Source organism: Vulpes vulpes, chromosome 10, assembly GCF_048418805.1.
Source record: "Vulpes vulpes isolate BD-2025 chromosome 10, VulVul3, whole genome shotgun sequence".
Classification (NCBI taxonomy): domain Eukaryota; kingdom Metazoa; phylum Chordata; class Mammalia; order Carnivora; family Canidae; genus Vulpes; species Vulpes vulpes.
Genome location: NC_132789.1, coordinates 9,508,423 through 9,524,232, shown reverse-complemented (window position 1 = coordinate 9,524,232; position 15,810 = coordinate 9,508,423). Strand labels below are relative to the sequence as shown.

The 15,810-nt window shown below is 39.4% G+C and overlaps 1 protein-coding gene across 3 annotated transcripts in view; it reads right to left on the bottom strand.

The window, feature by feature from the left end:
- Window positions 1-15,771, bottom strand: part of MAPKAPK5 (MAPK activated protein kinase 5) — a 40,573-nt gene extending 24,802 nt beyond the window's left edge. For 2 of the 3 annotated variants that reach the window (XM_072725147.1, XM_072725148.1), the window contains exons 1-3: window positions 15,271-15,771; window positions 1,849-1,922; window positions 840-915 (exon numbers count right to left, since the gene is read on the bottom strand). In XM_072725147.1, coding sequence (XP_072581248.1) covers window positions 840-915; window positions 1,849-1,922; window positions 15,271-15,306 — 186 coding nt within the window. In that variant the 5' untranslated portion in view covers window positions 15,307-15,771. Of the gene's footprint in view, window positions 1-193; window positions 292-839; window positions 916-1,848; window positions 1,923-15,270 lie in introns of all 3 variants that reach the window. The other variant, XM_026018901.2, reaches the window with a different exon arrangement.
- Window positions 15,772-15,810: the final 39 nt, after the last annotated feature.

The following is a 15,810-nucleotide window of genomic DNA, read 5'->3' as shown; positions in this document are numbered from 1 at the left end:
TGTCTGCTTTTACAAATGTTTGAGACTTTCCAAAATCAAAAGAAGAGAGAAAGAGGGAGGGAGGTAGGGAGGGAAGGAGGAATGGCGAGAAAAGGGGGTGGGGAAAAGAGCACAAAAGAGAGGAAAACCCCACTATACCTTGGCCTACACGTGGAGAGGTGGACATGTGGTGCTGACCTCCATGTGGTCTTACCTGGGGCTGGACTCATGAGGAAACTGTACACTGTTAGCAAACACTTCAATAATTTGGACTATATTTGGGTGTGTGGCACACATCATGTGCAGACGTACCTTAAAGAGAACAGATGAAACATTTCACCTCACCGACAGATTTACTTTCTGCTGCCCCCACCATTAGCAAATGAAAAATCTGGCAAATAACTCATTTGTCTCAGAAATTTTCATATACCCCTAAGCAAAAGAATACATTTTACATTGCACATGTCACTAGTATGTCATCACCACACTCAGATGATTTAAAACAAATGTATATTTTTTAGATATCCTTACAGCCCTCCTGCACACACTTACAGGACACTAGCCACCATTCTCCGCTCTTCGAGGACCTTGTCCAATAAGTATAAGCTGAGGTAAACCTAAATACTTCAGGGTATAAGAACCACATTAATTAAAGAACAAGAGGTGGTTGAAAGAAGTAAGATTGACAGGCTTTGGTACTGGTAGATGTGGGACTGCTTTATAATGATAAAGCAATAGGAAAAGGGGTAAATAAAATTCTGTATGCATCTCTGTATTCCCTCCTGGAAGCTGCCTTGTAAAAAAAATAATTCTTAGGCACTTCCAATATTTAGGCAAATCAAGGCAATAAAGGGCCATACCTCATTTCTAGCTTTTGGACGATCAAAAAGAATTTTCAGTGCAAACCGTTCTTGAGTAGATTTCTTTACACAGACTCTAGATTTGGAGGGAAAAAATTCAATCAGAAATCATCTATGTTACAGTGAAAACTAACTTAACGTTTGTTCTTTTAGAATTGCACTTCTAATCAAGAATATATCCAGGCGCATCCAAACAAATTTGCCCCTAGAGCTAGCAGGTGGAGAGGCAGAAAAGCCATCTTTACCCACCCACCCTGCACAGGCCTCAGCTCCTGAGCCATGAGGAAGCATCCTGAGGATGGATGGCCAAGAATGGCCTCTACTCACGACAGGTGACTCTCACAGTAGCTCTGCAGTCTCACTATGTATATGTGTGTGTGAGACTTTTTTTTTTCTTTTTCTTTTTCTTTTTTTTTTTTTTTTTAAGAAAGAGAGATGGGACTCCTGGGTGGCTCAGCAGTTGAGCATCTATCTTTGGCTCAGGGCATGATCCCAGGGTTCTGGGATCGAGTCCCACATCGGGCTCCCTGTGAGGTGCCTGCTTTTCTCTCTCCCTATGTCTCTGCCTTCTCTCTGTGTCTCTCATGAATAAATAAATAAAATCTTAAAAAAAAAAAGAGACAGAGAGAGAGAATGAGGGGGGTGGGGCCGCAGAGGGAGGAGAGAATCTTAAGCAGGCTCTATGCCTAGTGCAAGCCCAACACAGGGCTCAATCCCACAACCCTGAGATCATGACCTGAGCTGAAATCAAGAGTCAAACACTTAACCAACTTGGCCACCCAGGTGCCTCAGTCTTGATATCTTAAATGAGTCTATGTCACAGACCATGTGACTCAGTCACTTAAATATATTTCTAAATGGATGAGAAAAAGCCTAACATTAATACCTCCACTTGTTAAAATTAAAGCTATTTCACAAATCTGGCACAGCTGATGCTTCTAATGTACAATGTACGTCAAATGGCCCTTTGCAGAGTAATTCTGCCATAGTTTGCATGTGGGTCTCTTACCTAACTGGACCACTAATTCCAGCTCCCAGCTTCTGAGTCCAATTGATATTGTATTCCTCTAAAATAGAGGTTTCCTATTAAAACAAAAAAAGGGAGGGGCAGACAATGATTCTCCAATTAAAAAACCAAATAATTGAGCAGGGTGAGACAACCTTACCACTCAGTATCTCATCTTCTAAAAGAAACTGATAACTAGGGTTTTGCATTCTTTTGGCTTTATAATTAGGTATTTTGTCTAAATGACTTAGGCACTGTTTTCCAGCACAAGAGAAAGCAAACGCTTTCGGAAAAAAAGAATTTCTTCAGCTCATCTACAGGTCCATTTGAGTAGATACTCAGTGTTTTTCGGGGAGGGTACAGAGTGTGAGAGGAAGATATTCTTTTAAAATGCTTCACTACTGAATATTCACTTACTAAAATGGTCAGTATACTTTCTGAGGTTCCAGAAAGACTGGTCTCATACATGCTTCCATGATACTGAGGCCTAAACCCTTGAACAAGCTGATCAAATTATTGGAATAACTAAATGATTTTAATCTTAAAAGTCCAAATAAGGTAGTAGTGAATATAATAAGTTTATCTAATTTTCAAGTGTTGTATTCATTAACTGTATTTTTTATAGTTTTCAATTGTTTATTTACAATTTTAATAGCTTTCAATAGTTCCAGGTATCGTCTCTATGGTTTAGTGGAAGTTTTTATGGAATTCCTGTCTAAACACTGTATGTTGAACTTCTGTTGCCATAGGCTTTCAGGCATGAAAGCCATCCATATATTTAAGTTGTGACAGGCTAAAATTCATTTTTCAGGGTTCCACAGGAAGAAAAGGAAACCAAATGGAGACCTTGAGAAAGTAGACTGGGACTCATGACACTTTCAAATTGTTTTCCTGCAAAATCTAGTAGAATCCTGATTCCCAGTATATGGGAACAGGATATCTGTCCATGTAACACACACTCATTGAGCAATTGGTGTGTGCCAGACATCAGACTAAGTTCAGAGACAAAAACAGAACTTCTGCTCAATTAATATGCAAAAATACAAAATAAGCTTGGACTGGTCATCATCTCCACTTTTCTGATGCCCAGTTCTTGATAAAAGTTCTCATTATATAATAAATGCTCAATAACTGGAATGAAAGACTAGAAAGGTAGACTAAAGCCAAATGAGAGAGGGATATTAATTTGGGAAAGATCAGTAAGATCATTACACAAACTCCCTTCTGAAAAACTGTACCTCAGGGTTAAGGAGCTTGTCAAGGTCACACAGTGAGTTACAAGCACTAGTAAGACTAGAATCTAAGCTTTGGCTTCTTCCCTAGCACCATTCTAGCTATTAAGGGTAATTGCCTTACACTGAAGATTAGGGACAAATCTTGCCCACTCAGGGAGATCCCAGGCTCTGCCCCAGTCACTACCTCCTAAACAGAATTCAAACCTACCCACTTAACTTGCCTCCTCCTTCATGTTTCCATGAATGGACTGTTTGAGAAGACAGGAGGAATACAGGATTGGGAAAGAGGGAGTTGGGAGTATAGTCTAAGCTTCATGGTAGAGTAAAATCATTTGCTAGACCTCTCCTTCCTCTCAACTCTAATGAATACGTATATTCATAGGAGATTCAGGGGAAAGAGATATTTTTTTTTCCATGGAATTATCTGTCATAAACAGATCAAGGGACTATTCATTTGCACAGTTCCTGGGATGTGAAAATAACGTTAGACCAAAGTCACTGTGCTGGTGCTTATTCAGATGGTACTTTACCTGATACACAGCCAAGACTATTCAACTTGTAGAGGTTCTGACAAGAGTTTTAACACTTGACTTTACGGGAAGTAAGAGAGGCTCTACCAGGCCTCCCTACAGCTCTGATTTCTGAACCCTGTTTTCCTTACACCTCTTGTCCTCTTTTCCAGGTTTAGTTCTCACTTTTGGTGATGGTGCCATAAATATTAACCCGTCTAAGTCTTCAAGAAGCCCAACTGGGGAGGAGAAGTAACACTCTCACATCTGTCAACTCTTCTATGTGTAGATGGCCTATTTTCTCACATATTTTAGTGACAAAGGAGAATGTAGGAAGGCATAATTCACTGAAGTAAATTATATACTACTTCAAAGGCATCAATGACAAACACTGAATTCTGCTAAAGAAATATAAATACTACCTTAAATTAATAAGGATATAAATACATGGAATGAAGTAATTCTTCTGAATCCTTCCAAGGGTCAGGAAATCACGATCCACAGACAAAACTATCCATTGTCTGTTTTTGCAAATAATAGGAATATTTGTGACAAATACAAAAAAGGTCCAACTACAGCTGTTGGTAATAAGAGTTATACTTTAGATTCAGAGAAGCAAACGAGTTAAAAAGATTTCAACAAATGGTGCTGGGTAGACTATCCACATGCAAAGAACAAAGGTGGACCCTTAATCCTATATACAAAAACCGAAAATGGATCAAAGACCTTACTGTAAGACCTAAAACAATAAAATTCTCAGAAGAAAACATAAGACACAAGTTTCATAACATTGTATTTGGCAATGATTTCTTGGATAAGACACCAAAGGAACAGGAAATGAAAGAAAAACCAGATAAGATGAAGATGAAAATTTAAAAATTTTGTGCATCATAAAACACTATTAAGAGTAAAAAAAGGCAACCCACATAATGGGAAGAAAATATTTGCAGATCAAGTATCTAATAAGGGATTAATACCCAGAATATACAAGAATTCCTAAAACTCAACAAAAAAACCCAAACCACCTGATTCAAAACCAGCCAAAGAACTTGAATAGAGGGGCACCTGGGTGGCTCAGTTGGTTGGGCATCTGCTTTCAGCTCAAGTCATGATCTAGCCTGGGATCAAGCCCCGCATCAGGCTCTGTGCTGAGCGGGGAGTCTGTTTCTCCCTCTCCTTCTGCCCCCTCCCTGTTCCTTCTCTCTCTTGTTCATTCTCTCTCAAATAAATAAAATCTTAAAAAAAAAAAAAACTTGAATAGACATTTTCCCAAAAATATACAAACAGCCAATAAACACAGGAAAAGATGTTCAGCATCACTAATCGTGAAGAAAATGCAAATCAAAACTCCAATGAGATACAACCTCACACTCATTAGGATAGCTACTATCAAAAAACAAATAAACAGGGATGCCTGAGTAGCTCAGTCAGTTAGGAATCAGATTTTGATCTCAGCTTAGGTCTTGATCTCAGTGTTGTGTGTTCAAGGCCCACACTGGGCTCCACCCTGCGTGTGAAGACTGCTTAAAAAACAAACAGAAAATAACAAGTGTTGGTGAGGATATGGAGAAATTGGAACCCTTGTGCACTGCTGGTGGTAATATACAATGGTACATTTCCAATGCCATATAAAACAGTATGGCAGTTCCTCAAAAAAATTAAAGACAGAATTATCGTATGATTCAGCAATTCTAACTGTGAGTATATACCCCAAAGAACTGAAAACAGCATCTTTAAGAGATATTTGTAAATCTGTATTCATAACAACACTATTCACAATAGCTAAAACATGGAAGGGACCTAAGTGCCTGTATACATATGATGGAATATTATTCAGCCTTAAAAAGTAAGGAAATTCAGAAATATGCTATAATATGAAAGAATCTTGAGAATATTATGCTAAGTGAAATAATTCAGTCACAAAAAGACAAATACTGTATAACTCCATTTTCTAAGGTGCTTAGAGTAGTCAATATTATAGAGACAGAAAGTAGAAAGGTGGCTGGTAGAGACTGGGGAAAAGGGGTCAAGGGAGTTACCATTTAATGGGTACAGAGTTTCAATTTTACAAGATCAAAAAAATTATATGGATGGATGGTGGATGGTTGTGCAACATTATAAATATATTTAATACCAGTGAAGCATACACTTAAAAATGGTTAATTGGGCAGCCCCCGTGGCTCAGCGGTTTAGTGCTGCCTTTGGCCCAGGGCGTGATCCTAGAGTCACGGGATCACGTCCCACATCGGGCTCCTTGCATGGAGCCTGCTTCTCCCTCTGCCTCTGTCTCTGCCTCGTTCTCTCTCTGTGTCTCTCATGAATAAATTTAAAAAATAAAAATTAAAAATAAAAATGGTTGGGGTAGCCCCAGTGGCGCAGCGGTTTAGCGCCGCCTGCAGCCCAGGGCGTAATCCTGGAGACCCTGGCTCAAGTCCCACGTCAGGCTCTCTGCTTGGAGCCTGCTTCTCCCTCTGCCTGTATCTCTGCCTCTCTCTCTCTCTGTGTCTCTATGAATAAATAAATAAAGGTTTTAAAATAAATAAATAAATAAATAAATAAATAAATAAATAAATAAATAATGGTTAAAATGGTAAATTTTGTTACAAGTAATTTTATTACAACTTATTAAATGGAAAAAGAAGAGGATGGAAAAGATATACAATGAGTAACCACAGGAGAGCTGAAGAAACTATACACACAATACACAAAATAAGACTTTAAAACAAACTGTTGGGACACCTGGGGTGGCTCAGCACTTGAGCATCTGCCTTCAGCTCAGGGTGTGATCCCAGTCCTGGGATCGAGTCCCACATCGGAGCCTGCTTCTCCCTCTGCCTCTCTCTGTGTATCTTTCATGAATAAATAAATAAAATCTTAAAAAAAAAAAAAAAAAGATGTTAATAGAGAGGCACTTTTTAAAAAGATAAGGTCAATTCATCAGGAAGATATGATTATAAACATATATGCAGGTACCAAACAACAGAGTTCAAAAATACATGAAGCAAAAATTAACAGAATATAGGAGGAAAATAGATAATTCAAAAATAATAGTTGGGAGCTGCCCGGGCGACTCAGTGGTTTAGCACAGCCTTCAGCCCAGGGCCTGATCCTAGACGAGTCCCACGTCAGGCTCCCTGCATGGAGCCTGCTTCTTCCTCTGCCTGTGTCTCTGCCTCTCTCTCTCTCTGTCTCTCATGAATAATTAAAATCTTTAAAAATAATAATAATAGTTGGAGGAGCACCTGGGTGGCTCAGTCGGTTGTCTGCCTTCCACTCAGGTCAGAATCTCAAAGTCCTGGGATTGAGGCCCACATCCAGCTCCCTACTCAGCAAGTAGCCTACTTCCCCCTCTCCTTCTGACTGCCACTCTGCCTGCTTGTGCTCTCTAAAAATTAAATAAAATCCTAATAATAATAATAATAATAATAATAATTAACAATATTATTGGAATCCCTAAATAACAATAATAATTTAATAATGTTATTAATTACAACATTAATACTATAAATGTAATTATTAATATTAATAATATTTAATATTATTGGAATCCTAAATAATTTATTATTATTATTATTATTATTATTATTATTTATGGATTCCAATACTGCCACCCTCAATAATAGAAAAGCCAGACAGAAAATCAGCAAGATGTAGAAGATAACACTGCCAACTGTATGTAGAAGATAACATGTCAAGATAACATGTCAACTTGACATCTATAGAACACTATATCGGACAGCCTAGGTGGCTCAGTGGTTTAGCACTGCCTATGGCCCGGGGCGTGATCCTGGAGACCCAGAATCGAGTCCCATGTTGGGTTTCCAGCATGGAGCCTCCTTCTTCCTCTGCCAGTGTCTCTGCCTCTCTCTTTCTCTGTCTCTCTCTCTCATGAATAAATAAGTAAAATCTTAAAAAAAAAAAAAAAAAAAACAAACACTATATCCAACAACAAAGGAATATACATTCCTCCCAAGTAAATATGGAATATTCTTTAGAATAAACCATATGCTGGATCATAAGTCTCAACAAATTTTTAAAAACTGAAATTATATAAAGTTCTTCAACCACCAATGGAATTAAGCTAGAAATCAACAAAAATTTAAAAATTACATAATACAGGACAGGACACCTGGTGGCTCATGGTGGCTCAGCAGTTGAGCATCTAACTTCAGCTCAAGTCAGGATCCCAGGGTTAAGGGATGGAGTCCTGCACTGGGCTCCCCGCGGGGAGCCAGCTTCTTCCTTTGCCTATGTCTCTGCCTCTCTGTCTCTCTCATGAATAAATAAAATATTTTTAAAAATTGCGTAATACTTCTAAATAACCAATAGGTTAAATAAGAAACAGGGAAATTATTAACAGAAAATATTTTGATCTGAATGAAAATAAAAACACAATACAGTAGTCCCCCTTGTCTGTGGGGGCTACCTCCCAAGACTCCCAGGGGATGCCTGAAACCAGAGAGAGTACCAAATCCTATATATACTGTTTTTCCTATATATACATGTCTATGATAAAGATAAGGAAGATCACAAATCAATAACGTAAGCTTCTATCTTGAAAAACTAGAGAAAAAAAGAAATACTCAAGGTAAGCAGAAATAATAAACACTAAAGCAGAAATCAATAAAATACAAAACAGAAAACTCAAAACCAAAAGTTGAGTCTTCAAGATAACCAAATTAACAACCTTTGCTAGACTGACAGAAAAAAAGATACAAATTATTATTAGAAATTAGAGGGCAGCCTGGGTGGCTCAGCAGTTTAGCGCTGACTTCAGCCCAGGGCCTGATCCTGGGGACCCAGGATTGAGTCCCACATCGGGCTCCCTGCATGGAGCCTGCTTCTCCCTGCCTGTGTCTCTGCCTCTCTCTCTCTCTCTCTCTCTCTCTCTCTGTGTGTGTGTCTCATGAATAAATATATAAAATCTTAAAAAGAAAGAAAGAAAGAAAGAAAGAAAGAAAGAAAGAAAGAAAGAAAGAAAGAAAGAAAGAAAGAAAATAGAGAGGGAGCATCACAAGTGAACTTAGAGGAATCAAAGCATTATAAAGGATCACCACAAACAACTTTATGCCAAGAAATTAGACTTCTGGATGAAATGGACAAATTTTAGAAAGACATATAAATGACCAAAACTCACTCATGAAGAAATAGAAAATCTGAGTAAATCTATAGCAAGATACTGAATTAATAACAACAACAACAAAAAATCTTCCCACAAAGCAAAGCCTAGGCCCACATAGCTTTAGTGGTAAATTCTACCAAATCATTTAAAGTGCAGTTTCTCAAGCTCAGCATCACTGGCATTTTGAAGCAGATAGTTTTTTGTTTGAGGTTGTCCTGTGCATTAAGATGTTCAGGAGCATTCCTGGCCCCTACCTGCACTGAATAACCATGTCTCCAAACATTGCCAAATGTCTTGTGAGAGGCAAAAATTGACCCCTATTGACAGCTATTGATTTAAAGAAATAATACCAAACCTCCACACAAATTCCAGAAAATAAAGGAGGGTATATATACTTCCCAACTCATTCTGAGGCAAATATTACCTTCATATCATAGCTAGACAGTGGCATCACAAGAAAACCACAGATATATATCTCTCATGAATACAGATTGCAAAACTCCTCAGCAAAATTATTAGCAAACTGAATACAGAAACATATAGGAATTATTTTACATCAGACTAAATAGGTTTTATACCAAGAATGCAAGATCGGTTTAATATCTGAAAATCAATTAATGTTACTGTATACCACATTAAAACTAAAGAACAAAAACTATATGATCAACTCAATAAATAAAGAAAAAGGGATCCCTGGGTGGCGCAGCGGTTTGGCGCCTGCCTTTGGCCCAGGGCGTGATCCTGGAGACCCGGGATCGAATCCCACGTCAGGCTCCTGGTGCATGGAGCCTGCTTCTCCCTCTGCCTGTATCTCTGCCTCTCTCTCTCTCTCTGTGTGTGACTATCATAAATAAATAAAAATTAAAAAAATAATAATAAAGAAAAAGCATGTAACAAAAGTTCAATTCAACACCTATTCCTGATAAAAACTCTCAGCAAACAAGGAATAAATAGAAAGAAACTCCTCAATTGGACAAAGGACATCTACAAAACCACTTACTTAGTCTTTAATGCTTTCCCCCTGAGATCAGGAACAAGGCAAGATGTCCACTTTTGCCACTTTCACTCAACATTGTACCTGAGGTTCTACCCATGGAATAAGGCAAGAAAACAAAATTAAGAGGATACATCCTGTAAAGGAAGAAGTAAAATGGTATTTATTCACTGAAGACATGATTTTTAGATGTAGAAAATCCTAAAGAACCTACAAAACAACAAAAATATCTAGAACTTAGCAAATGTGGTAAGGATGCAATACATAATATCAAAATACAGAAATGAACTGTATTTCTACACACTAGTGACAAACAACCCAAAAATGAAATTAAACAATTCTTAACAGCATCGTAAGGAGTAAAATATTAAGAATAAATTTAAAGAGTACAAGATCTATATACTAAAAACTACAAATACATTGCTAAGAGAAACAGGAAAGCCCTAACAAAATGGAGAGCTATACCATGTTCATGGATTAGAAGACAATATTGTTAAGATGGCAACTGTCTCCATATTGACCTATAGATTCAATGGAACCCCTGTCAAAATTCCAGCACAGTTTTTGGAGAAATAGACAGCTGATTCTAAAATTTATTTGGAAATACAAAGAACTTGAAGAGCCAATATAATTTTGAAAAAGAGAAACCATATTTGTTCTCATACTACTCAATTTTGAAAATTTACTATAAAGTTTCAGTCATCAAATTATGATACTAGTATAAGAATAGTCATATTGATCAATAGAACAGAGAATCCAGAAATAAATTCACACTCTTATGATCGACTGATTCTCACAAAAGGTAACAAAGTAATTCAATAGGCAAAAGATGGTGTTTTCAACAAATTGTCCTTGAACAACTGGATATCCATATTAAAGACAAACAAAACCTTAGACCTTTATGTAACATCACATGCAAAAGTTAACTCCAAATGGATATTATACCTAAATAAAGAACTAAAAACTGCAAACTTTCTACAAGAAAATATAGTTGAAAAATCTTATAACCTGAGACTAAGCAAAGATTTCTTAGCTATGACACCATAAGCATAATCCATAAAAGAAAAAGAAAAAAGATCAACTGGACTTCTTCAAAATTAAAACCATTAAAAAGTGATAAGATAAGCCACAGACTGGGAAAAACATCTGTAGATCTTATATCCGATAAATCACTTTTATTCAGAGTTTAGAGAGAACCCTTACAACTCAATAAGACAACTCAATTTAAAAATGAGTAAAAGATTTTAATAAATACCAGAAAAAAAAATACATGAATGGCAAATACATGAAAAGATGCTCAATGGCATTAGAATCAGTTTTTACTCAGAGTATATAAAAAAACTCTTACAACTCAATAAGACAAATAACCCAACTTAAAAATGGGCAAATGATTCAAATAGACATTTCACCAGAAAAGATACACAAATGGCAAGTAAGCACATGAAAAGTTGCCCAACAATATTACTCCTTAGGGAAATGCACATTAAAACCACAATCAGATAAAACTACACAGCCACTAGGACGGCTAAAATAGAAAGATTAACAATACCAAATATTTGTCAGGAGAAAACAAAAACAAGGGCAGCCCGGGTGGCTCAGCAGTTTGGCGCCTGCCTTCGGCCCAGGGCGTGATCCTGGAGGCCGAGGATCGAGTCCCACGTCAGGCTCCCTGCGTGGAGCCTGTTTCTCCCTCTGCCTGTGTCTCTGCCTCTCTCTCTCTGTGTCTCTCTCATGAATAAATAAAGAAAATCTTTAAAAAAAAAAAAAAAAAGGAGAAAAACAAAAGCAAAAAACAAAAGAAAGTCCCCTCAAATACTACTGGTTTGTTTGAATAATGGTAGAGCTGCTTTGGAAAGTTTTGTAGGTTCTTAAAAAAAAATTAAACATAAACTTACTGTAACACCCAGTAATTCCAAACCTAGGTATTTATCCAGGAGAAATTAAATATTTCTACAAAAACTTATACAGTCAAGATTTTTTTTTTTACGGTTAAGTTTTATCACTTTGTTTATAATAATTAAAAACTGGAAACATCTAAATGTCCATCAACTGGGGTGAATAAACAATAAAAACATTACTCAATAAAAAATAAACTCCTAATATATGCACTAACGTAGATGAACCTCAAAGTATTATAAGCAAAAGAAGCCAAACACATATGACTATGTATTATACAATTCCATTAATTTGGAATTTCCAGAGACAAAACTAGTGGCAGAAACCAGATCAGTGATTGTCTGGAGTGGGGAGTGGGAATAAAGGCAGATGACAAAGAAGCAAAAGGAACTTTCTAGGGGGGATGGGAAAAAATTTTTTTTAAGATTTTATCCATTTATTTATTTAAGACAGAGAGATGGAATGTGAGGGGTAGGGCAGAGAGATAGAGAATCTCAAGCAGTGAAGTAAGTCAATCGGAGAAGGACAAACAGTGTATGTTCTCATTCATTTGGGGAATATAAATAATAGTGAAAGGGAATATAAGGGAAGGGAGAAAAAATGTGTGGGAAATATCAGAAAGGGAGACAGAACATAAAGACTCCTAACTCTGGGAAATGAACTAGGGGTAGTGGAAGGGGAGGAGGGCAGGGGGTGGGGGTGAATGGGTGACGGGCACTGAGGGGGACACTTGACGGGATGAGCACTGGGTGTTATTCTGTATGTTGGTAAATTGAACACCAATAAAAAATTAATTTATTAAAAAAAAAAAGAGAATCTCAAGCAGGCTCCACGTCCAGCACAGAGACCAATGCGGAGTTCAACCTTACAACTTGAGATCACAACCTGAGCCGAAACCTGGAATAGGATGCCCAGCCCACTGAACCACGCAGAAAGAAGCCCAGGATGGAAATATTCTAAAACTGGATTGTGATGATAGTTGCACAACTCTGTATATTTATACACTTAGGAGTAAATTTTATGGTATGTAAATTATACTGCAATTCTAAAAGTATTTTCTAAAACTAAGGAAATGAAGTTTCACTAAGTTCATCAAATATTAAGAACTCTGCCATATACAATAGAAGACGAATATGTAAGACAATCCCTAATCCCAAAATGCTCACTCTCCATGTTTAGCTAAGTGCCTTAGGAATAGTGAAGTCATGGGTCTATGGGAGAAGAGACAGAAATGAGAAGACAGAGCCTATGGTTGTTGCCTTGGCCCTAATTATTTTAAAGAGTAGTAGGATGAGATGTTAAAGTCTAATCAGGCTGTTCTTAGGTAATCAGGCAACAGAAGTTTAAATGGGCTGACTAGAGCCCAGGAAAACAGCTTTTCCAGCTGAACTCCAGTGGTCTGACTTCTCCATTGAGGGACACCCTCAAGAAAGCAAAACAACGAATACAATACAATACCACAGAAGTTTTATTTGATGTGATGTGATGTGATGTGATGTGATGTGATGTGATGTGATGTGATGTGATGTGATATGATGTTGGTTTGCTTCCAAGGGAGCACTGCCTATTCAGTACTGGTTGTCAGATCAGATATTTTCAACTCCACTAATTTGTACTGATTGAGCACACCCAAACTAGGAGGAAGCCTCACCTGTCAAGTACATAAAGGAGAGCTAAAAAAAAATTTAAGTAAATCAGATTGGGCAATAGTGACCAAATGAAGAAATTATGACTTTCTTAAATGACTCTCCAGTTGCTATGAGCTAACATTCATCAAGTTCTTATTAAATGTTTGGTATTATTGTAAGCACATTTAGATATATTTGTTCATTAAATCCTCAAAAAACCCTATGAGCTGTGGAGTGTTTTTCTCTCCTTTCTATGAGTGAGGAAACTAGGGGGCAAAGAAGTGAAGTGACTTACTCAGGGACACAATTAATGAATGGCAAGGCTGAGATTGTAACCAGAGTCTACCTGGAGAAACTATGGTAACCACAATGTAACACTGCCTCTCAATTTATGTATTTACCCACAAAAACTGTCCCTCTTCTGTTCAAAGCTCCCTAGAGTTCCTCTGCTACTCAAAGTCAAAGCCAAAGTCCCTACAATGGTCTACAAGTCCCTATGTGCTCTAGCTTCTCATCACCTCCCTAAAACATAATCTACACGGACCCACTGCATTCACTTTGCTGTTCCTGGATCACACAAGACTTGTACCTACATCAGAGCCTTTGTATCTGCTGTTCCTACTGCCTGTAATTCTCTTCTCTGAGACAGTGGTCTGCTCCCTCATTCTCTTCAGACCTCTGCAATATGTCACCTGTTCAGGGAGGCCTTCCCTGACTCTCTTCCTAAAATAGTACTCATCCTTTTTATACTTAATTATAACCACCTGGCAATGTTTATTACCTAACTCCACCATCTAGAATATAAGCTCCATGAGAGCAGGGACATCTAGGAGTTTGGCTTTGCACCCTCAGTGCCTAAGATAGCACCCGGCAAAACACAGACAATCCCCGAACTTAAAAATCTGCCACATATCCTCTGATTCAAAACCCAGTCATATAACTAGGTAACAATTCATGACCCATACCAATAAAATCCAAACCAAAAGAAAAAAAAAAAAAAGTAGTCTTTTAGAACCTTTCTATTATTTAAAATTTAATCTTCCTTAATATGTAGGTCATATTTTTATGCCTCCTTTAAAAGGTGAATGTGATGTGCGCCACACTCGGGACGACTGATGATTTCTATAAACTTTACCATACAAAAAATTGTTAGAAGTGTAACTTCTTAACCATGTCTGGATGGGGAAAATAACCCCAAGTTGCCAAAGGATGCCTGCCCCTCAAGCGAAAATGAAATTCTTAAATGCACTGACTTAATGCTGCAAAATGAGTAAATAATACATATCAAATTTCGGGCTCAATTTACATAAGACTCTAATCTGCTAGCTACAGCTAGACAACTTTCTGTTAGTATAGCTCAACGTTTGCCTGTTTAAAAAAAAAAAAGGCAAAAAAAGCAGATTTTTAAAAACTTTTCACTTTATTTGGGTCACTTTGGAACACATACTTGCTTTGTGGTTGTTAACAGAGAAGTCACAGAACACCGTTAGCTCTTCCTCAATAAATTAAATGCTCCCTAGGAGAGGAAAAAGGAAAAGGGGAAGGAACATATGCAAAAGTAAGAACACCATTTGCCAAGAGACAGGTTTCGTAAGAAGGCGAACCACTCCGTCAGAAACTGCAGGTTTCCAGGAGGCTGGTTTCAAACAGAAAGCGACGGGTCAAGTCCAACTCTCCACGTACTGCTGCGGATCGTCCGGAAACAAATACTGGCGGCACGAGGGGAGTGATCGCGAGTGGAGCAGTGGGGTCCCCTCCGGCCCACTCGTATCGTCTCTCCACGCCACTCACCTTCCGTTTTAGAAGAGCACAAATCGCATCCCTGCTTTAACCAAGGAAGTCAGAGGAACTCGGGCATCCCTCCCTACACAGACACACACCATTCGCCCCAGGGCTGTACAACGCAGTCCACCGAATCTGGGAAGACCGAAACCCGGAGTCGCTGGAATCTCTCACTTCAAGTTCTCTCCACTTTCTGAGGCTGAGCCGAGAGGAATGTCACAGGGACAAAGAGGGGAGGAAGGGGGCATCTCCCCCTTACCTTGATGGCTTTCTCCATGTCGCTCTCCTCCGACATGCTCCGTAGGGCCTCTACGGCCGGGAGCGGCGGGGGCTGCGCAGCTGCCGGGTCCCACCGCAGCCGAGGGAGCGAGGGGCTCGGAGCTCGAGCCCCTGGGCCTCGGGGAGACCGGCAGCAGCCGCCCCCTGGGACCGCCGGGGATGGGGGCCCCGGCGCCGGCTCCGCTTCGGCGGGCAGCTCTAGGCTGGCGGCGGCGGCCCCCGGGGACAAGCCTTTGTGCTGGGCCCCGCGCGGCCGCCTCCCGGCTTCATCCCCGGCCGGGGAGGCAGGCTCCCGGGGCAGGGCGAGGCGGGGAGGGTCCCTGTCTAAGGCGCTATGCGGAGGCCTCGCGGGGCCGCCGATTAGGCCCGGGCTCGCCAGGTCCTAATAAGGAACCTGCGCCTCCGTCTCCGCCGCCGGCACCGCTGCGAAGCCGAGGCCGAACCCACCGCCGCTGCTGCTCCCGATGCCGCTTCAGCGCCACACATCGCCGGGACACCCGCGCGGGGCAGCCCCGCCGGC